Source organism: Arvicola amphibius, chromosome X, assembly GCF_903992535.2.
Source record: "Arvicola amphibius chromosome X, mArvAmp1.2, whole genome shotgun sequence".
Taxonomy (NCBI): domain Eukaryota; kingdom Metazoa; phylum Chordata; class Mammalia; order Rodentia; family Cricetidae; genus Arvicola; species Arvicola amphibius.
Window position 1 is genome coordinate 60,831,024 of NC_052065.1, and position 24,252 is coordinate 60,855,275.

A 24,252-nucleotide genomic window follows, 5' to 3' on the forward strand; every position below is an offset into this window, starting at 1 on the left:
TAGAGTTATTTTACCTTCAGTAATGAATGTTTGCTCCTTTGGGACACCATCACCCATGTGGTGAATGTATGCAAAACAGGGTCAAACACGGCTATTCTAATGTGTCTTTTTGCAGCTCATTTTCACCGTTGCTTTCTGTGCTGAACGTCATTCTTAAGACTTCCTATCTCTTTGACCACCTCTCCCACCCTCCTCCCCGAGATAGGGTTTCTTTTTGTTGTCCAGTCTGTCTTGGAACTCTCTCTCTAGACCAGGCTGGCCTCAAATTCACAGAGATCCACCTGCCTCTGCCTCCTGAGTGCTGGGATTCAAGGTGTGTGCCACCATGCCCAGCTGACCATCCCTTCTCAAAATCCCACCATAGTCTTGTATGCCCTGCCCCATATGTGTGTCTTCTGGGGATGGAGTCCAAAGCCTCAGACATGGTAACTATGCGCTCTACAGTGAGATAAACCTTAGTTTCCACATTTCCTTTAATAACTGCCATTCCACAAGGCTCAATATTTGTTTTATCTCCTCTGTTTTATGCATTCTTTCCAGGAGATGTGGTTTATTTCCATAGTTTTAATAAGCACCTATGATGCTATTAAGTCCGAGCCTATCGTTTCACTCAGGTGCTTACCCTTGGCTCCAGTCTCTTGCTGTTATTAGTATGGTCTATAGGCTAGTGGTGGGCAGCTTCACTGAGGGTTTCTGTCAATGGAGATTCCCAGGTTTTGTCCCAGACCTCCTGAACCAAAATTTGCATTTTAACAAGCTCCTAAGATATTCTGTATGCATACTAAAGATAAAGAAGGCCAAGGGCTGTGTCCCATTACCAGCTCTCTAATGGATACTATTAATAAGATATAAGCACATTAATCCTCATGTACGCCAACAGAAGAGTCATCTATATACAAAATCCATGCCAGCCACCTCTTCTATGTCATTTATATCTAACTGGTCACATTCCTAGCTGTTCTACTAGCAGATGGCTCTTGACTGTATTTCCTCTTCTATGCTAATTACTATTGCTTTCATCTACTCTGAGGCAGATTATCATTGAAGGCCTAGCAGGTTTCCCGAGTCACAGCCTCTCTCCCCTGAGCCTATCGGCCAACTACAGTTAGAGTTGTATTTCTAAGCTACAAGTCTGAAAGAGATGAAACTCTTGGCTAAATTCCTTTCAGTGACTCTTCAATGTTGAAGTGAGGGTTCTGGCATCCAGACAGGGTTTAGGAAATCTTTTGAAACTATAAGGAAAATTTTGTATTGTTTACATTTTCAAGGGACAAAGAAACAGCTTTCATTAGATTTTCTGAGGTGTTCAAGGACAAAGACAGTTAAGAACCACAAAAGAAAGGACCAAGTTGACAAAAATCCAAGCTATTTAGTTTGGCATATAAAGACCCACCTATCCTTCTCTCCCTCCCTCCCTCCCTCCCTCCCTCCCTCCCTCCCTCCCTCCCTCCCTCCCTCCCTCCTCCCCTCCACCTGTCTGCAGGAGCCCAAGCTTCCAGGCTTAAGGACAGACAGACACAGCAATCCCTGTGACTTTTCCATCTCTGCTTCTGCACTCACTTTCCGAAACAACCCTGTGGTTGCACATACCTTCTAAGTGGTAGAGCCTGGATGTGCATCCAGGTCTTACTTCAGAGCTCACAGTCAATTCTACAGTGCCATGACATTTTGCATTCTTACTACTTACAAGTACAGCAGATTCCCACCCAAAACAAGTTTCCTGCAATTCTCATGTGTAGATCTCATATATCATAGATATCCTAGGTACGATAATGGATACCAGTGTTGCAGTCCACTAAGTTATAATGCTCCATTAATGAGTTACCGCCATCAGTATTAAAAATGCTGCACCAGTCCTTTGCTGATAGAGGGAGTTCTCACTTCTGAGCAGCTATTATCTTAGCTCTAGCATTTGCAAGGTTTCGGGACTTCCTAGGAATGCAAAAGCTATGAATGTGTTTGCTAGTGCACTGACCACTTACTATCACCTTCGACTCAAACAACCCTCTTAGCTGTGCACGAACACCCAGCCCCTCCAGCTGTTCATTTCCAGTCTCCTAGGTCATCAAAACCATCACCTAGCAATTCAATACTAATTTATCACCAAGTAAAGCTATACATCTTGTATAAAATGCAGGATATCAGAAAGTGAGCACACAAAACTGAAAACATCAGTATGGTAAGCTAATTCACCATTGGAAGAGAAGAAAATAACTAAGGATCATGATTTTTAAGTGTAGTTTAGAAGAGGCTGTTGTGAATACTAAGAAGATTAAGGAGAAGCTTGCAGAAAAACAGGTGACATCCTTGAATATCCTGGCCCAAATCAGCTCTTAATAACCATGCTGCAAGAATCTCACAGGATTCAACACATCACCTTGAAATACCATGCAATTTTGTTTAAAAAAATAGACCTTAAACAAAATCCACCAACCCTTGACATGTTGTTTGTTTCCTGGGGGAACTAGGGCATAGTTTTATCCAGCGCTCAGTTGTACGAAACAAGAAAACCAAACTAACGGGGCTTTCTCCTTCCTCGGCCTCACATACTAATCAGGCTCTAAACACCCCTCCTTTAAAAACTGTTTGTGTCCATTTTATGTGTGAGGGTGTTTCTCCCACACGTGTATATGTGTGTGCCTGGTGCCAGTGAAGGTCAGAAAAGGACACCATATCCCTTATAACTGGAATTATGGACAGTTTTGAGCCACCACGTGGGTGCTAGGAACTGAACCCGGGTCCTGTGCAAGAACAGCAGGTGCTCTGTTGAGCCATCTTTCCACACCCACCTCCCCCTTTTACAGCTACAGTCTCACTATGTAGCTCAGGCTGGTCTCAAACTCGCAATCCTCCTGCCTCTGTCTCCAAAATTCTGGGAGTACAGGTATGCACTGCCATGTCATGTTAGTACCCCTTTAAAATGGCTTCACTAGGTGACCACTTGTCTAGGCTCACTTGAAAACTAAGAACCTCCTATGTGCTTGTTTCCTTAGCGTATGGCATACGGCAAGAGCTTACTGTTTGCTGAATGAATGACTGCAATTGTGTCTTCTGCCCCTGACTCAATAGCATACTGAAATATACCAAAATTCCTAAATATGTCCTCACCAATACCAGGAAAAAAGCCCTACTCCTTAGCATGAATCACAAAACTTAGTGATGCCGTCCTGACTTGTCCTCATCCTCTGGCCGTCTCGCTGCTGTGGCTCTCCAGCTGCAGCATACTGCTGCTATGCTGCCATCAATCCTTCTGCTTGGCAATTCCTTCCCTAGCAAATGGGAAAGAAATTGACTCCTTTCTCGTTACATACCACCTTGTACCTGATTACAAGCACACACACTCACTACACCACATTAGCACTGCCTCCCATTCATAAAAATAACGTCGTACATCGGAGAAAAGAGAGGAGACAGAAAAAGATGTGGGGATAAGTGTATACACACACAAATTTTAAAGTGGCTTGAAAACTTGTATTTTGTATTGGTTTGAAAATTGATCTCATACATTTTCACAATGGAGTACTACACAGCAGAAAAAAATAATGACAGCTTGAATTTTGCCCGCAAATGGATAGAGCTAGAAAACATCATTTTGAGTGAGGTAACCCAGACCAAGAAAGACAATTATCACATGTACTCACTCATAAGTGGCTTTTAAACATAAAGCAAAGAAAACCAGCCCACAAATCACAATTACAGAGAACCTATACAACAATGAGGACCCTAAGAGAGACATACATGGATCTAATCTACATGGGAAGTAGAAAAAGACAAGATCTCCTGAGTAAATTGGGAGCATGGGGACCGAGGGTTGAAGGGGAGAGGCAAGAAGGGGAGCAGAGAAAAATGTAGAGATCAATAAAAAATCAACAAAATAAAAAATTAAAAGGAAAAAATAAAATTGATCTCATACATATACATATAAAATATATACCCATATTATATTTGTGAAATCAGCTATTTTGTTATATTTTAAGATTTTTCCAGGTGCACAAAATTTTTATGAGTCTAATCTAAATGAATGTATGCTATAACTACTTGCCCTTTAAAAACAAAACTGACACTATATGAAAGGCATTTTCCCTACTTATGCACTCATCAACCCACCATTTTTTTTCTGCTTTTTTGAGACAGGGTCTCACTATGTAGTCCTGGTTGTTCTAGAACTCATTATGTAGACTAGGCTAGCCTCAAACTAACATAGATTCACCTACCCTGTACTGGAATTGCCACCACACCCAGCTCTAACCAGCATTTTTAATGGTTATATAATATTCCAGCTAGAATGCTACCTGACCATTCTGCTGTTGTTGAATGTTTAGCTAGCCTTACTATTGACTTGGGGTGGTTTAAGTAAGTGAGAAAGTATCACTGTCATACACAGTCATACACAAAATACCGTATTTTGGATTATCTATTTTAGAATATCTATTTTTAGAATAGATTATCAAGAGTCATCTGAAACTTGGCAGGAAGGAAAAATACATATTTCAGTCTCTCTATAAGGTGCTAAGTATTTTTTTTCTACCACTTGTTGTATATTTGTGTCTTTTTTGTCTATTTATGAGAGTACCAGTGTTTAATTAGAATAACGAGTTTAACTCCTCGTTATATCAACTGTACTTTTGCCTTTTTATTTTGGTCTCAGCTTTTACAGCATGCCTGTAGTTGTAATGCTCGAAAAGCAGACGCAGGAGGAATTCTGCCAAATTGAAGCTAGCCTGGGTTTCAGAGTTAGTCCTGTGCCAGCCAGGGCCACAAAGGGAGATGATGGCTCAAAACCAACAAAACTTAGGAGTACCTCTGCCACTCTAAGATGATCAGTGAACTCATTCCCACTGTTTTCCCTGTGTGTGCAACGAGCTAATTACAACATACATACAATTTTAAACACTGCTTTTAAAATATATATAACCATTTTTGAAATACCCTATCATTTTCATAACCGTCATTAAAAATAATAGCACAAGGGCCTGGGATATATGTAGCTCAGCGGTAGGGCACCTGTGCCGCACGCAGGAGGCCTCGGGTCCGTCCTTAGGAAAGAACACACACAGAGAAACAAAGCCAAAAAGCATACCATACATAATATTTCTCGGAGTAAATTCACCATTCCTTTATTCTGCCTTGCTAGATGTTCGATTTTTTTTACATTTTTAAATACAGGCTTAAAGTGGCTTTCTGCACTGGGCTTGCTTGTCTGTTGCCCTGGGGACAGAGGCAGGCTTTGCGCTTCCATGCTCTTCCACTGACCTGTATCCCCAGCATCAGCTTGTTTTAACTTGCATGTTTGGTTAGTAATGAACATCTTCTCATACCTTCTGATTGCACTCCAACTCTTGTGTAAATTGTCTGTCGGTGCTCTTTTCCGTATCTCTGCTTCTGCATCGCAATGCACGTGGGCCTTAAATGACACAAGCCTATCACACTTTGTCATGTTTAGGCCACATGGACCTTGTCGGTTTGTGTTTATCTTTCATTTTTACTATGGTTTAAAAAACATTTCTGTTACGTTGATTTTTAAATTTTGTTTTTTTTTTTTTTTTTTTTTTGGTTTTTTGAGACAGGGTTTCCCTGTAGTTTCTAGAGCCTGTCCTGGAGCTAGCTCTTGTAGACCAGGCTGGCCTCGAACTCAGAGATCCGCCTGCCTCTGCCTCCCGAGTGCTGGGATTAAAGGCGTGCGCCACCACCGCTTGATCTTTCCCCTTGAAAATATTTCCTATTACCTCCTAAACTTAGAAACTTAGTCCTTGTTAGAAGCTTGATATTCATTCACCATAGTTTTGTAACTTGCTTTTTTAAATTGAACTCTTCGGTCCACCTGCCACCTATTTTAGTTTAGGACAGGAGATGAGCATGTGAGTGCCTCAATTGTCACAGCATGGTCCGATGAACAGCCTTTTGATCCTCACTGTGCGTCCTTTTGTTTTTTATCACTTTCTCCAGTGCAAAGGAGATCAAGAAATTATTGCTCCACTCATGATATTCATTTATAATCTTGGCTCTCAGGAGGCTGAGGCAGGAGGACCATACGGTTTAGGGCAGCTTTGGCTATATAGTGAGATTCCATCTCAAAAAACAAAAGGAAAGAATCATTTGTGCCATACCAGCAAGATAAGTATGCTTATCAGTGCGCATTGATCCCCACTAAAACTCCTGTCCTACATCAAGGACAAGTGATTGTTTTGTCTTAACATTCTTCATTCTTCCACATATGATTAAGCATTGCTCATGAGCACAAGGTGAAAGTGGAAACAGCCGAACCCTGCACGGCTTGGATCTCTCTATCTTCATTTTTTGAGGCAAGGTTTCTCAAACCCAGAGCTCATCGATTCTGGCTAGTCTAAGCTAGCCAGCTTGCCCTGAGAATGCAATCCCGTGTCTCGGCCTCTTTAGTGATGGGGTTATTGGAAGCCACCATAGCTGCCCAGCTTTTCACTGAGATCTGTGGATCGGAACTCCGGTTCTCATGTTTGCACAGCCAGCTCTTTACCCGCGGACCTACCTCTTTAGACCCCTTTGCAACATCCGGTTCCCACCTGTCATCTCCATACTGCTTCTTAGCTAGCTATACATTCTACCCTGTTCAGGCTTCATTCAAAACAGAACACAATCTCAAAGTTCTTAAAGCTTCCCTGTCGTCCAGATCCTGGAGAAACTATGTTCACATAAGATTGCGAGGAGACAGAACAAGTGAAGGATAGCCTTTAAAATGACCTTTGAAAAAAAATGGATGGGGGCATACTTTACAGACTATAATTTGAAAGTGATCATTAGGAGAGGGAAAATAGCAGTACAGATTTATTAACTAGTGAAGAGATTCCAGTAGAAATGCCTCTTTGAAAACAAAGTAAAGTACATCATCAAATGCACAGATAAAATACTAAACGGTGTTTAGACAAGACTGAGTACCTTAAATGGACATACAGACTTCAGGCATATAAAGATGAAATATCAGGTAGGGAATGTATCTCAGTGGTAGAGCACTTGCCTGACATGCATGAGGTGCTAGGTTCAATTCCCAGCAAGGAAACTTTTAGAGCTCAGTCGGTAGAGTGCTTGCATAGAATGCAGGAAGCCCTGGGTTCGACCTTCCGTACTGCACAAACCAGACATGCTGTAACACCAGCACTTGAGGTAGAGGTCTGAGGATCAGTAGTTCAAGGTCATTCTTGCCTACAAAGAGAGCTTGAGGCAATCAATCAATCAATTAATAAATAAATAAATAATATATGCAGCTGGGAAGTGGTGGCGCATGCCTTTAAGTCCAGCAGGTGGATCTCCAACTTCGAGGTCTGCCTGGTCTACAGAATGAGTTCCAGGACAGACAGGGCTGCTGGGGTGGGGGGGGTGCCATAACAGTTGATTGCCAGCAGGTGGCACTTGACCCAGAGCAAAGTATGGAGGAAAAACAAGTTCTGAAATCAAAGAATGCTACTAAATTCCCAGGACACCGTCGGTAGATGAGTCTTTCACACAGAAAGCTGGGACTGCAGATATTTAAGGAAGAGGGCAGTAGTCTGTAAGGCGTCAGCCCCAGCGACAGTCTGTTCAGCTGTCTGTGTTGGGCAAGGAATAAGGCCCCTCTCCCATCCCTTCTAGTGTCGTGGTCGGGCTACAAGTTAGCATAATAATTGATTAGCCAGAGAAAAATCATTTTATTCATTTTCATAGATACATTGGAGCCTTATTATTAATGAGACTGAGAAGCCCAGATGACGGACGATAACATAGCATCCTGAGCTACTGAAGAAGGAGTTTCTGGGGGAATGGCAGAGACATGTGACGGGGACTGAGGGGTGAAACACATGGCAAGTAGCAAAAATGCCTCGAGCCCCTCTCTTCTTCCTAGATACTGTTGCTGTGTGCTCTACCCTGTGGCCAAAGGGCCTGGATTTGTGTACCAGCTGACTCACTGACTTGGCCAGCTGCCCTAGGTCGACAATGACAGAAAGTGAGAAACAGGAAAGAGGAGTTTAGTGGCAGCTAGGCCTAACCAGGCAGCTAACCTGGACTTTCGTCTTTTATGACCCATTAAACTTAGTCAGACTTGGTCTCTTAGAGGGACATACTATCTTAAGCCAGTGTTTCCATTATTCTGGCTTTGTACAGTGGATATTTAGTAGCACTGGTCTTTTTTTGCAGGATTTTCTAAAATCACCCTTATTTAACGTTCAAATGCAGTGATTTCTTGTATCATCCCCAAGATATCAATTTCTTGACGGCAGGATTGGGTTATTTCCTCAGAATAGACTTCTAAGAATATTGTATGAACATATTTCCCACTCTCAACACTAGTAAAGTTTTCATGAAGGTAGTTACAACAGAACCCCGTCAGCACCTGAATAGTTTCAAATCAAAGATTTTTTTTTTCAGTCGGGTGCAGGGGTGGGGGTAGGGGATAGACCTTGCTTCAATTTCCTTACCTCCCATTACTAAAGAGGAAAACCATGTGCTTGCCACATACGGTTTAATCAATGCTGGTTTAAGGAATGGGATCTAGAAATCTGTGCTGTGTGTATCTGGGACGTTTAAACAATGTGACTGCAATGGAGAGAAGAGCACGTGGAAACCTGATGGGCAGCTTAGGGCAGGGCCCTAGAGCAGCAGTTCCAGGAATGCCCAGATGCTGGCAGGGAGCTCTGCTTTCTTATCTCCTCCCAGCGAGTGCCCTTGCCTCCATGTGGGTGTGAGCAGAACTCCAGAACTCTAAAGGGCTTCTGGTAGACAGCTCTGGAATTGGAGCTCTGGATATTCAGGATGGAAATATTGGGTCTACCCAGTCCTTAATTTCAGCCTATCTCCTAAATGATGTCAGGGTTTCATCTTCAGGGCAGAGACTGTTGGGATATCTGGTGGAGATAAGAAACCAGAAGTTCTGGCTCTGGGAGGAGACTTAAGAGTCCAAGCTACTAAAATGAAAGAGGTAATTAAGTAAGGCCAAGAGCCCACTTAAAGGCATGCTGAACAAATGGGAGGAACAGTTCACAATTCACACCCATAATGAGAAGATGTACTTTTCTTTTTCCATCCCAGAAATCCCACCCTCCCATCCCACTTGGGTGTGGTTGCTCCAGGAGCCTTCCCTGGGTTAAGCCTGCTTGCTTTTCTGAATTACTTAGACAAGTATAACGGTTCCTTTTTCTTTCCTCCCTTCCCCCCTCCCCCTCCACACACACACACACACACACACACACACACACACACACACACACACAGAGAGAGAGAGAGAGAGAGAGAGAGAGAGAGAGAGAGAGAGAGAGAATATGTGTATACACACCCACACACCCACATGCTGGTCATAGTCTAGACATGCTTCTCCTGATACTCTGGGCTTTCTCACTCTTTTTCTCTGAAGTTATTCCTACTCCTGACTCCTAAGCCCTGATTTCTTCCATGTGGTGGTTTACAAAAGGCATGATTTTTCTCTCTTCCTTTTTTTTCTTGTTCCCTAGCAGCTGCCAAGATTTACAGCTTTCCTGCCCTAAGGGTTTTCTTTTAAAGACTAATTAAATTGTCATTGTCCTCGGGCTTCCTACTGAGTCTTTTTTTAAAGACAGAATCTCACTAAGCAACCCTAGCAGGAGGAGAACTAAGAGGTCTGCCTGACGGTCTCTTGAGCACAGGAATGAAAGCATGTGCCACTATGCCTAGCCTGAGTCTCTTCTTAAATTCTTTAATTAGTGGGACTAAAACTCAAGAGGAAACCCCAATTTACCCAGTAACATGTGACACTCCAGGTTGGGATCCCCCAAATTTCCTAGTAACAACAATAGGTAGCGCCTATCTTCTAAACTAATAAGCCTGTAGCCCCAGTTCAGAGAGCTTCTAGGGGTGTCAAGAACACCTTGGAATTCGGACCTGACTTAAGTCAATCCCCAGAAACTAATTTACGTTCACTACAGTCTGTTTCCAGACAGGATCAGCAGAAAGCTGTCTTCAGCAGTTAATGACACGCGAGTACCTTCACACCTGCAGCCACGACTGACTCCACTAGAAGTACAGCCCCTGGCAGAAACACAGAGGTAAGAAGTGGCAAGGTGTGAAAGTGCCCCAACTCCTAGCAGGTCTTCTGCAGCAAATGGACACGGGAAATGACAGCGCACTTGCCAGAGCAAGCACGCTCCGTGAAGCCACAGGGCTCCCTTACTCCCTGTGCCCAAAGGACAGAGAAGTCCTGGATGTAGAAAATCTTGCTCTTCTTTTTTATTCTTTGGCTTTAATAAGAAAAGATCCTGTTTTAATTCTGAACTTAAAAAGAAAGCTAACAAAAGCGGGTTGTTCTCTTTGTTTAAGACCGTGTGAAATCATTACTAAGACATCAGTTTTCTATTGTCTAGGTAGTAGATTGTAGTTATTTAGTTTTACAAGGACTTCCTTGGTCGAGAAATCTGTCCGTTTGGAAAAGAATAGTATTGCATACTATTATGCAAATTTGCACACCCTCCAACTGTGCTGCCTTTCAGTCTGAAGGAATCAAATGCTGGTTTCTTTTTACTCAAGACCAAGGTCTTGGTTGGCTGCACCCCGATTTGTGAAAGACAGCCGCTTTCTTTCATCCAGACAGCACACTGGTAAGTTCCAAATTCCCCTTCCCTTGCAAGTATTAAGTACTACTAACAGAGCAAATAAGATGGCAGATGTGGAAGAAGACCTTGTTCTTGTCACTTTCCTTGGACATGGTTGCATAAGGCTCCTTGATTCTTTTGAAGCCTTTTGTTCTATGTCTATTCTCATCAATTAGCTACTTATTCAAACACCCATTTCTTACTTCTGTCAAGTAATCGCTCTGACGGGCACTTCTCCCAAGATTAATTTCTCCCGACTGCCAATCTACTTATATACTATACATATTCCCTTAGTATCATAATTTATATTATCTTCTAACTATTCTAATTCTGTTCCTGTTCCTAGAGCCAGGTCCCCAAGACAGGGAATTTACAAGGAATGCGTAGGTTGTCTAGCTATTTCCTTTTCCCTGTCCCTTCAGTGATGAAGGAACTGGGGTCTAGGGAGGCCTGGACAAGTTTGCAGGAAAATTAGGCATACGGCACAGATGCCTTGACTTTCAGTTGAGTGTTTTCCACTGGATTTTAGGTCATTTATCTTACTTACATCTTTTCAGAACACCTTATAAAATGCTAGACACATTCGTGGTTCCCTTGAGTGTCAGTATAACAAGTGTACAAGTTTATCTGAGAGATTGCCCAGGAAAAGAGTAAGACAGCAGAAAGGCATTTCCTTACTTCTTTGCGTGATGCCACCCTCCAGACCAGTTAATTGCTATTTTACACTTCCCGTCAATCAGGCACTGGGCAGCTGTGATTGTAGCTCCTCCCACGGCGGCCGCATAGTCAAATATTCCTTCTGTGGCTGGGCAGTCATAACCTGGGGGCAGAACCCAGAAAAGCCTGTTAAAGAAGATCTGGGGAAGGAAGAAGAGGTTAGGCTGTGAAAACAGCACAGCCTAAAGAAGCTTCTGGGCTAAAATCAGCTCCAATGGGGACAGATAAGCATCTCCAATGTTAGACAGGGAAGGCTTTCAAAGGTTAGAGATAGAAAGGGTAAAGCTTTCAAGATGAACTTCTCATATCCCACCAGCAGTCCACCAAGGCCCGAGAGGTGATGTATTTTGCCAGTGGTCACACAGAGCCAGGCCTGGGACCGGGTCTTTTGATAGTCAATCTAGTATCTTTCTTTAAGCCACATAGTTTCTCTAGAAGAGGGGTCTTTGACATCACAGTATGCTGCTGTTGCCTACAAATAGCTATCGTGGGAGGCATGTGGCCCAGGAGCTGCAAGCTGGACACACCTGCACTAGACCATGCTGTTGACAATTCACTGTGATTTTTTTTAAGGCATCTGTTGATGAAGGCTAAGGAGGAAACTTAGCCAGAATTTAAACATTTACCTAATGCCATGCATGGAGATACACACCTTTAATCCCAGCACATGGAAGGCAGAGGCAGGTGAGTTCCATGCCAGCCAGGGCTTTATAGTGAGACCCTGTCCTGGAAAAATTAAAAAAAACCTCAAACCAAATAAATCAATACTTCAAATATATGACCACAGGACAGCTGAATTGACATATAAACAGCCAGAGCAGCCCCAAGTGCTGCCATTAGAATCTCAGCACTGAGTGGAGTCTTCTCCATCAGGCTCATGGTTCTCTTGTGTTCAGATCATAGAGTGTTCACCATATGACCAGACTGAGGGATTAAAATGAACAGTTGGGGCTAGAGATGGATGTACCTAAGGCACAGTGCCTGGTTAGCATATTCCAGGACCTGGGTTCCACCCTCAATAACACACACAGGCACAGACAGACAGACACACACATACACATGCGCACACATGCATCAGTTATATTATTTCTTAATTTAAAAGTATCGGGCCACAGAGGTGGCTAGCAGTTAAAAGCATTTTTTGTTCTTCCAGGGGACCTGGGTTGAATTCTCAGAATCCACATGGCAGCTCCCAAACATCTCTAACTTCAGGTCCAGGGATCTAGGGCTCTTATGACCTCCACTGGCACTGCATGTATGTGGTGCACATACATACACTCAGGCACACAGACCAAATTTAAAATAAAGATAAAAAGAAAAGAAACAAGTATTAAGGGTTAGGGAAGTAGCTCAGTTATTAAAATGCCTGGCACACAAGGATGAGGGCCTGAGTTCAGATTCATAGCACCCATGTAAAAGCTAGCACATGAGGCATGAATGTGTAACCCCAGCACTGGAGGGGTGGAGACAAGTAGATGCTTGGAGACCACTGGCTGTCCGACCTGGTCAAAACGGTGAAGTTCAAGTTCAGTGAGAGACTCAAAATGTAAGGTCGGGGAGTGATTAAAGAAGACACCCAGAGCCAGGCGGTGGTGGTGCACGCCTTTAATCCCAGCACTCAGGGGCAGAGGCAAGCAGATCTCTGTGAGTTCAAACCAGACTGGTCTACAGAGGGAGGTCCAGGACAGTCAGGGCTACACAGAGAAACCCTGTCTCAAACAAAACAAAACAAAAGACACCCAGTGTTGACCTTTGGTTCCACGTGTGTACCAGCAGACATAAGCACACTATTGTACATACACACATCCTTCTACATAAACACGGAGAGACAAATTAAGTACCATAATCTACAAGCTGGGGAACCATTGTTGCCCGAGAGACCCTTACCTAGTCCGTATTCTATGGAGTCTGGATGGTCCTCATCACCTTCTTGGCTAACCTTCTGGAGATGTTGCAGATAGGCATCAGTGTGGAAGGTGGCCATATCCTCCATGGAGGCCACTTTGGGCTTCACTATCCTAATAATAACAGCGTGGACATAGAGAAGTGCGTGAGACCCAGAGTATGCAAGGAGCTGGAAACAGCAGCCAACAGTCTGAACAGAAAAGACAACTCCCAGCTTCTGGTTCCAGTGAGCCAAAGTCATAAACATACTCTGTCGCTCCACTGAACTGTCCAGCCTTCACTTTCTCCATCTATATGATATTGACCCCACTAATAAGAGGTAAGAGGACAGATTTTTTTTCCTTTTGGGTTTTTAGGTAGGAGACCATAACTGAAAAACCATATTTAACTCAAATAGATAATCATGGATCAAGGTCCCTGGTTTAGCCACATAGAAGTCATTAACCAGGAGCCAGCAGGATGGCTCAGGGGGTAAAGGCATCTGCCATTAAGCCTGCCAACCTGAGTGTAATCCCTGGGACCCACATTGTGGAGGAGAGAACCATCTGCCCTGGCAAGTTGCCCTCTGACCTCCATGTGTGCTCTGCGGTACACACATCCCCCTAAAGAAATACATATCATTTTGAAAAAATTAAAAGAGCTCTGGAGCGGGAGAGATGGCTCAGGAGTTAAAAGAATTTGTTGCTTTGGCAGAGGACTGGGGCTCAGTTTCCATCTTCCACATGGTGACTTACAACCACATGGAACTCCAGTTTGAGATCTGACCTCCATAGGTGCCAGGCACACATGCACACACACACACACACACACACACACACACACACACAAGCCAAGCACTCATACACATAAAATAAGTAATCATATATATATATATATATATATATATATATATGGCTGAAATATAAACTTTACTCTGTAAGTTACATCTCATGACAAAGCAGAAAAGCTAGTCCCGTTTGAATCAGTTTCTGCTTGGACCTGGCAATTCTTTCAGTGTAGTCACTCGCTTTAGTTTTGGTGCTGAGCCTTGTCCCCCATCCCCGCATCCCTCTGTGTCTTTATTTGAATAGGCAGCTGGGTTATCAAGCAGAATTTGAAGCCAGAGAACTGAATTCCTTTCCTAACTCCATACTTACTAGTTCTGTTAACTTCAGGTGAGTTGACTGTTCTATACCTCAGCTTTCTCATCTGCAAAATGGGTCAGCTTAGTGGACTTATGTGGAGATGAAATAACATATACAAAACTTAATGGACAACTAGCATTAATATTAGAGTAAAAAGGCGGGAAACTGGACTGGGGATGTAGAGCAGTTATACAACATCTGCCTGACATGGGCAAGGCCCTATGGTTGATGCCAAAAGCTGCAGAAAAAGGTAATATGTTAGATATGGTGGCAAATGTCTGTAATCATAGCACTTGAGAGGCAGGAGAATCATGAGTGTGAGGCTAGCCTACGCTACACAACAAGTTCTACACCAGACTGGGCTCTATAAGACAGTGTCTCAAAAAAATGAGAAGTCAAATGTAAAAAGTATTTATTTATGGGGGCTGTATGGGCACAAATGCATGGGGTTTTGCAAGCCCGTACATGCACAGAGGCCAGCAAAGGATGCCATACATCTTGCTCTGTAACTCTCACCCCTATTCCCTTGAGACCTTGAGACAGTCTTTCTCACTGAATCTGAACCTGGAGTTAGACTGTAGATCAGCAAGCCCCAGCAATTTTTCTGACTCTTGTTTATCCTTGCCAAGACACTGGGGCTACATGGATGTGTGACACAGCCCAGCTTTTCCTGTAGATTCTGAGGATTTGAACTTAGGTCCTAGTGTTTGCATAGTAAGTGCTCTTACTTTCTGCTCCATCTTTCCAGTGTCCTCAAACATAAAGTTTCTATTACTTGTTCTCTTCCATCTGTCTCCCAAGGAAGGACAGAAGGAACAAACGGCTAGAACCTCTCAACCTGCTCCCCACAGTGAGCGAGAAAAGGAGGAAAGGAGTGAATAAAGGAAGCAAGTTACATGGGGATTTTGGCCTTGAACCTGCTGAGTCTCCATCTTCACTTCTGGATTCTGCTGCAGTTAAGTTCTCTAACCCTTGACAATGAATGGGTAGGTAGTGAACACACTAGCAGCATGGCATTTCTTTCTTAGAAAAGCAGAGCTCAAGTCTGAATCTAGGCCCAATGAACCACAGTTTGTATTCTAACAAGAACACACACACAGGTTTTTCAAGACAGGGTTTGTAAGCTGTCCTGGAACTCCTTCTGTAGACCAGGCTGGCCTCAAACTCACAGAGTGTTAGGATTAACGGTGTGCACCACTACTGCTGGCTTAATATCAATCTTAACATGATGATTGCCCATTTAAATTGAAGGAGCACCATTCTAGCCGTGTATATTTTTCAAATGGGAGTAGAGCCATGAGGCTATCGTGAACTAATACAGGTAGGATATTTAGGCAACTAGTATAACCAAGGTGTTTGAAATCCTGTCGTTCAACTTTAAAAGTTAGAGGCAAAATCAAGGATTCTTGCTTTTTCTTCAAGTACTCATCTATACCATGAAAGGCAAAAAAGGGGGCTGGAGAGATGGCTCAGAGGTTAAGAGCATTGCCTGCTCTTCTAAAGGTCCTGAGTTCAATTCCCAGCAACCACACGGTGGCTCACAACCATCTGTAAAGGGGTCTGGTGCCCTCTTCTGGCCTGCAGGCATACACACAGGCAGAATATTGTATACATAATAAATAAATTTTAAAAAAAGAAAGGCAAAAAAGCTGTCCATTAAAACAAAACTCTCAGGGCCAGCAAGATGGCCCAGCAGGTGCAAGCACTTGCTACCAAGTCTGATAACCTGAGTTCAATCCCAGGACCCACAAGGTGGAAGTGAGAATCAACTCCTGCCAAGTTGTTTTCTGACCTCCGCAATGTTAATAATTAATAATTTAATAATGTTAATAATTTAATAATATAATAATTTAATAATATTAATAATGTTAATAATGCAATGTTAATAAAAATGTTTAAAATAAAAATATCAAGAAGCCTGGTGTAATGGCTCACACCTTTAATCCTATCACTCTGGAAGCAGAGGCAGGCAGATCTCTGGGAGTTCAAACAGAGCTAGTTTCGGGACAGACTATGTAAGAGGGCCAGTTTCAATTTTTTTCACAATCATAATCATATTGGATTATGTTTCCCAGCCTCTCCGAAGGTTTTCTCTTACATTTATTATTCATTTCCCTGAATCCTAAAACTAAAGAATACTGACAGTCTTTCCTGACCAGCAAGCTAACAAGTCTTGCTTTAACATCTTATTTGCAATAAAATATTTTTAAATGTTGATTGTGTGTGTGTGGGGGGGGGAAATCTAGGCCTCAGGTATGTTAGACAAGTGTTCTACACACTGAACAATATTCCAAACCTCATTAAAATTTTTGAGACAGATTCTGGCTAAGTCACAAAACCTGACTTAGAATTTGTGATGTCCCTCCAGCACCAGCTGGCTTAGAAAAGTGTTAAAATCCTTTAAAGAAAGGCAAATCATTATCTTGACAAGCACAGGAGTTAAGCAATGGTAGAAAAACATTCCTAGCCAGATGTGGTGATGCACACCTTTTGACGGAGGCAGGTGGATCTTATTAAGTTCAAGGCCAGCCTAGTGAATGTAACAGTCCCTAGCCAGACAGAGCTACAACAGAGACCTTGTCTCATAGCAACAGCAAAACATTCCTAAAGAATGTACACAATGTCGGGAGGTGGTGGCACATGCCTTTAGCTCCAGCCCTTGGGAGGCAGAGGCAGGTGGATCTCTATGAGTTCGAGGCCAGCCTGGTCTACAAATCGACTTCCAGGACAGCTAGGACTGTTGCATAGAGAAACCCTGTCTTGAAAAACCACACAATGAACGTACATATTAAAATGACTAATAATACTAAGAATAAAATCTAAAAACGTATTACATTACTTTCTGGGAGGGAAATGAAGCATTAGATGATAGTCACTCACCCAGTCATAAGAAAACCTGATTTGCATGTGCCACGCCCATAAGAGTTGCATTTATGATATTATACACAGAATGGGAAATCAATGGAAAGCTTGGTTTTGGTTTGTTTTTGAGAAGCATGTAGCTAGCTTTGAAGTTCTGGCTTGTTTTCAACAGATTGCTTGGGGTAAAGTTTGGCTATGATAGTGGGGTAGTATATCTAAAAGTCTCAAGTTGAGCCCACATCCTCAAATCCAGCTTTAGAAAACAAATAAAACCCAAAGCAAATATAAAACACACTGAACACTTCCCTGCTTAACCCCTCCCCACCCGCAACAAAAAGATCTTAGCATCTGGCAAGTGCTTATCCAGCAGCAAAGTCCCTTCTAGTGGATCCTGACTTCTTCTGTGCCTTTCCCAAGTGTTCTCAATTCTTCAAATGCTTTTCCTGAGTTACAGACATATCATGGACATTCCCACAAAAGCTTTTTTTTAAAGGCCCATTTCTCCCTGGCTAGTCCCACTACGTGATCGGGTATTTATTAGGGCTTCATGGGTGACAATGTTCAGAAAGGTCAACATACTTACCTCATTTGTTTGTGCAGGGCATATGCTTCAATCAGAGAGTGGACCATACTGGCCTGAAATATCAGCATGAAAATAGAAAGACAAAACAGTCTCTTCAAGGCTCAATTTACTGAAATCCCATTAACAACATCATGCATGAAGAACTAACTACTTTATCTCTTCTCTCTTGTCACTTTCTCAGTTGGGATAAACTTAAGACAAAACAATACAAAGCATTAAAATCGCCATGACGGAAGCTACCCAGCATACTTAACACAAGTGATGGCATACTGTCCTCCAACAGCTTGTGGTCAAGGACTTCAGTGAACCCATCCCATTAGAAACTCCACTCACCTCTTCACCGTTTCTTTCCCTCCCCCGCCTTCAGCCCTTCCGCCCTCACCCGCGCCTCGGATGTCCCGTTGTGCTCCCCAAAGGTAACAAACCACTTCCTTCTGCCCCAGCTTGGTGTATCTGAAACGGCTAGTTAAATTTTTGTTTAAGGTATCCCTCAGTCTAGTTTTCCTGGTTTCCTAACATACTCCCTTTCACACCCTCCCACTCCCATCCCCCAAAAGGATGGTCTTTCATCCAGACCTCTTACCCGTTTGGGAATCTTGACGAGAGAGTCACAAATGCTGACATACTCGGGACTATAAATATAAACCGGGGGCAGCGAATGCCCACTATCGGCCGGTTCCTCTGGCATCTCCATCTCCCACTTCCAACCGTCCCTGAGCCAAAGTCCGGATCCGACAGTTTGCGGACACAGCCCGGGCTCCGGTTCCTGCTCCTCTGTTCGGCCCCAGCGGTGCTCCCTGTTCAACATTCCCTCTTATTTAGATTGCCGGAGACAGTTTGCCTGGTCCCTCGCCCAGCTGAGGGAATGGATGGGCCCTTCCAGACCAGATCCCTTCATTTAATGACCACAGTCCAAAAAGAGAGCTTGACAGATATAAAAGCCCAAATGGCTGCCAATTGGGATCGATTTTTACATGGCACAAGCAGCACGGACAAAACGAACCAGCCTTGTTGCCCTACGGGGCCATTTGAAATGAGGTCAGACTAGCTTCAGAGCATGCTGGGAGATGTAGTTTTAAGGGAGTAAGGTAACGGAAGAGTCACAGCTGAACACTAAAAGCTGCGATTTCAAGTTTTGGCGCTAAAAAGGAGCCCCAACTCTTTTAAGTTTTCAGTCTGTAAATAGAGCCATTTGAATGTTTAGAGGTTTAAATACATTTTTAATAGCCACATAAGACCCACCACCATCCAGCTACATCAGCTGACTGTACTAAGAACAGGCTTTGAGGGGCTGTGGGATTAACGCACCGAATGGTTTGGAAATTTTACACAGCAAATTTCGTGCTGCAACTTTATTTCTACTTTTCCTCACTATCCGTTAAGAGCTAACAATTTCACCAACAATTTACTCTGACAAATCAGCTATCACCTTCCTGAAACTGGCTGAGACTGTGAAAATTGTAAGGTAGAATCTAACCAAACAAAAATAACAGCATCTTCCTGGATCTTTCGCGTAAATGGAAAGTGTGGGACGTCTCCCCAGAATTTGGAAACCGCAGCTCCCTCCCACATTTCCTTTCATTCGCTTCTGCAGCTAAGCAATGCTTTGGGCGAATGTTTTAGGTTTGGCATGCAGGGTGTTAGTGTGCCCCTGGGTACTGTAGTTTTGGGTTTCTGGATGCCTCAATGATCTGAGCCTAGCTGGTCAGTTCCCAGACACCCAGCACTCACACCATCCTGAACTGACCTACTCAGGCCTCTGAAACAAGTCCACGTGTGTAGCTTCTTTAAAATTCTAGCTTGTGTTAAACATGTTTTGTGACAGGCACTTTGGTTATTATCTTAGTGAATCCTTTCAACAGTTGTGTAAAGGAAGCTGTAATACACTTTACAGCGTACTCTGGAGATGAAACGTCATTCTTAGCCACACACTGAAGTAGGAAAACCATCCAAAATCAGATCTACCTGACAATGAAAATCGAAATACTCCTTTTACTACATGAACTTGATTCTTCCAGGTTGACTTTGTGCTACACATGTGGTCAATATTCCATTTATTATCTCCATTTATTATTATACAGAAATTAAGTGAACTGTAAAGGAAACCATGTCAATACAGGTCCAGATAATGAATGCAAGGTGCTTACCTTACCTAACAAAATAAGCATTAAGTACTTAAATAATGAAGAGAAAGGGAGCGGAGGTGCATGGGGAGGGAGCTCAACAGGACTTTCTGGCTACTTGGCTCATGGGGGGAGAGTGAAGGGGAAAGAGTGCGGCTGAAACCTGGAAAAGTGGAAGATCTGGGTAAAAGAAATCAGGGCCTTCGTTCAGTGGAAGAGTGTGTGCTTAATATGTGCAGCACCAAAAAGAAAAAGGGCCATAAGGAAGAAGAAATGAAAAGGTGGGGCAGGATGGACTTTGGAGTATACGGAAGAAATGCTAAAAAGTGTTAAATCTCATAAAGCAATGGGTCACCTGGCTGTGGTGGCATACGACTTTAATCCCAGCACCAGGGGCAGAAGCAGGCAGAAGATCTCTGTGAGGTCAAGTCTGGCCTGGTCTACTGGTTTATGTGTCAAGACCCTGTCTCAAACACACACAAACACACACACACACACACACACACACACACACACACACACACCACATTTCCATATAAAAAATAAAGATGAGCCGGGCAGTGGTGGTGCATGCCTTTAATCTCAGCACTTGGCAGGTAGAAGCAGGTAGATCTCTGTGAGTTCGAGCACAGCCTGGTCTACAGAGCGAGCGCCAGGACATCCAGGACTGTTACACAGAGAAACCCTGTGTCAAAAAATAAGAAAAAAATAAAGATGAAGTTATGAGTGGCTAAAGTAGCCAGGGTAATATGAATGAAACAGTTGGATATAACATAACTTCTGGATATAACTTTAATGTTTTCAAAACTAAACTCCTATTTCCCTTTTTACACCCTTTCCCCATTTTTACACCTGTCCCTGTTGCACAAGCCAGAAACCTAAGAGCTATTTGTGTGCCTTTCTATTCCTTCAGCTGCAGATCCAATCCATCAGCAATTTCCATCAGTTCCATTTCCAAGACAGCCTCAAAGGCACCTGCTTCTCCCACAGTTCCTACCCCAGACTGGCAACCATTACCTCTGGTCTGAACGTTCTTAAATATATATCTGATTTTTCCTTCTACGTGTGCGTGTGCGTGTGCGTGCAAGGTTGTTGCGTAAAAGTTTCCTCTGAGATGGAAACATTTTATCCTGCAGGGAAGTTCCTTAAGACAAAAAGCAAGCAACTCAAAATAGATTCAGGTACTCCCTGAAACTGACCAGATCAATTTGCTGCCCCACTCCCCAAGAGTAAACACTGCTGAGTCTCTGACAAGCAAGTTTCGTGTAAGCAGCAAAGACCAGTCCAATTGTCTAGACGAATCAAAGACCAGTAAAGCGGCCTGAAGAGGCTCAGGCCCGCTGAGGCTCCTGGTAGGACACTCTCCAACTTGTGTGCTCCAGATTTTCAGCAGCTTTTGTGAGCTGTCACCCATGATGGGGTAGACTTTGCTGATGCAGCTTTGAGTCATTTCTACTCCTGTAAGTAACCTCAAAAACCTCGATGGCTCACAAAGTTGGACTTTGGTGGTATCCGTACTTTGGTCTGCTGTGGGCTCCCTATCTGGGGTGAGTAGACTGTGTTGTCTTCCCAGGAAAAGTATGTCATGCAACAAGGGTGCATGTGCATACCTTCGGGTATGACTTTTCAGGTGTTTTTGGAAACATAGTCTCTCACTGGCCTGGAACCCGAGTAGTCTATGCTGGTTGGGTAGCAATTCCCCAGGATCCGCATCCACATCCCCAGCAGTGGAACTGTGAATTGTGTGTGTCACTGTGCCCAGTTTTTTAAAATGTGGGTCTGAGGTCGAATTCAGACACAACAAGCACTTTACCGACTGAGCTGTGTCTCAGTCCTCTGCTGGTCTTACTGCCCAGTGGCCTATTAGATGCAGCAGCAGAGAGATTTTCTTTTTAAAAAATTAAAAAGTAAACTGGGACTGGAAGATTAGCTCCGTCAGTAAAGTATCTGCTATACAATCATGGTGACCTGAGCTCAGATCCCCAGCGCCCACAGAAAAGTCGGCTGCCTGCCATCTAGTTGTTCGGAAGGCAGAAGCAGGCAGATCTCCTTGAAGGCGGGGTTGGTGAGAGAGCTTGTCTCTAAAAATGGTGGAGAGTGATAGAAACAGATACCTGACGTTGCTCTCTGGCCTCCATACATGCATGTGTGTGCAACCCCCCCCCCAGCGGGGAGGAGAGAGGGAGAAAGGGGATGTCATTAAGACCTGTCCCATACCAGGCTGAGGATCTTCAAGTCCATAATTGCCTTTTTAGGAAGAGAGAGAACAGCACCTTCTCACACAGAACGGAAGGAGCCTGAGGCTGTAGCAACTAAGAGGTGAAACTGATAGTCTGGTAGTGTAGGGAGGAAGTGACCCTTGCTCAGGGCTAGGCAAGGGAAGGAAAAACTGGCTGACCGAAGCCCTACATTCTAAACTCTAATCGGATGGCACGGAAATGGGTTGTTTTATATGCTTTCCGATCCAGAGACAGCCGCGCTCTCCAACGCACAAGCTCTTCCAAACTGGAAATGGCATCCGAGCGCAGTAAACAAGCCACAGGTGATGCAGCTGTGGAGCACGGTGAAGTGTTGCTTAATGCTCTGGAATTGACAGTAATTCCTGCAGTGGTCCCACAGGGTGACTGGATGCTTGGTTATGGTTAACTCAGTTCAAAAGCTTTCCACAAGTCTAATTGCTTAGTGCCTATACTGTCCTGGAGCTGGGAATGAGAGCTTCTCAAGACACTGAATTTGGAGTCACTGGGCTCAAGGGAAGAGAAAGGAGGGTGAAGCCTGGCTCTGAGGTTTGCCTGGGTGATGGCTCTATACAATTACTTGACTGGCTTTCTCCTGCTATTGCCAAAGGTAGTGTTTGAACCTGCAAGATCAGAATGGATGGGGCAGTTTCTTTTGTGGGCCTCCTTTGCCTTCCTTTGCTGGAAGAGGCAGAAAAAGGAAGAGTAAATCTATTAAGTGAGCACTTCCCTAGTGGCTGCCTTTGCTCAGTTCAATCTTTTCACTGATGCTTCAACATACTGACCTTGATTTCCCACCATCTCCTAACATATCTTCCTTGAAGAACACAATTGTGTTATGAGAACTCTAAAGTTAGTACACGGGTTCAAATTCCAGAAGAGTGACTTATTAGCTAATTTACCTTGTGCAATTTGCTTCAACTATTAGAGTGAGTTCCCCCACCTCTAGTAAATGGGTGTGTCAACACTACCTATCTCCAGTGTTCACTGTGAAGGGAAGCTGCTCTATTGTATTTGGCAAGCACTCGCATACTACTTGTTTTAAGGACTATTATGTCAACCATTTCTTAATATGCGTTCCAAACTTTACCGGCTATCCTAAATTGATGGAGGTAAAGTACTTCTAGGGATTTGAGGACAAGTTCTTGGCTTTGAGGTACAGCCTTAAAAGAAATCAGACTTCTGCTAGATACAAGGTGGTCATATCATTGACCCTAGAACACTTATGAGAATGACATAAAGTGATATGAACATTTATGCCAGGAAAGAAAGCATAAATAAGGGCTCTACTGAGCAAACCAAGATCTGCAGTTACTTCAACTGGACAAAAAGTAAAGACTAAGGGGCTGGGAAGATGGCTTGTCATGTAAGCATGAGTATCTGCACTGGAACCCCAGCAGCCATAGCCAAAGCAGGGCATGGTGTTGGCACATGCCTGGTATCTACCTCAGTGCCCAGCACCCAGGTGGAATGATCTTTGAGGCTCACTGACCAGTCAGCCTTGTCTAACTGGTGAGTCCCAGATCCAGTGAGAGACTGCTACAAACAGATGAAAGTGGAGGGCTTCTGAGGAATAACACTCTGGTTGACCCTTAGCCTCCACATGCATATGCACCAGCATGATACACATGCACCTGACATATAGACACATGCACCTGACATGATACACATGCACCTGACATGCAGACATATGCACCAGCATGATACACATGCACCTGACATATAGACACATGCACCTGGCATGCAGACATATGCACCAGCATGATACACATGCACCTGACACACAGGCACAAACACCTGACATGCAGACACATGCACCTGACATGATACACATGCACCTGACATGCAGACACATGCACCAGCATGATAATACACATGCACCTGACATGCAGACACATATACATACACATGCACACAGTTCTGTGAACTATGACTAAAGGTGACAACTTTTGCCATGCTAGTTGCATCAAATTCCCAGAATGTGGTAAAACTAAATTATTTAGGCAGGGACGTAGAGACGCTGTTTGCCATTGCTGGATTAAGTACTCTCTTGTTACAGAAATGACCAATGAGTACTTTAAACTATATTATCTGAAATACTGATAATACTTAGAAGAACGAACTATTTTAAGT

The 24,252-nt window shown here is 43.5% G+C and overlaps 1 protein-coding gene across 2 annotated transcripts in view; it reads right to left on the minus strand.

Moving 5' to 3' along the window:
- Hdac8 (histone deacetylase 8) overlaps window positions 1-18,747 on the minus strand; it is a 221,479-nt gene extending 202,732 nt beyond the window's left edge. Inside the window, exons 1-4 of one of the 2 annotated variants that reach the window (XM_038316926.1) lie at window positions 18,343-18,747; window positions 17,760-17,812; window positions 13,173-13,303; window positions 11,247-11,388 (exon numbers count right to left, since the gene is read on the minus strand). In XM_038316926.1, coding sequence (XP_038172854.1) covers window positions 11,247-11,388; window positions 13,173-13,303; window positions 17,760-17,812; window positions 18,343-18,567 — 551 coding nt within the window. In that variant the 5' untranslated portion in view covers window positions 18,568-18,747. The remainder of the gene's footprint in view (window positions 1-11,246; window positions 11,389-13,172; window positions 13,304-17,759; window positions 17,813-18,342) is intronic. The other variant, XM_038316927.1, reaches the window with a different exon arrangement.
- Between the last annotated feature and the right edge of the window lie 5,505 nt (window positions 18,748-24,252).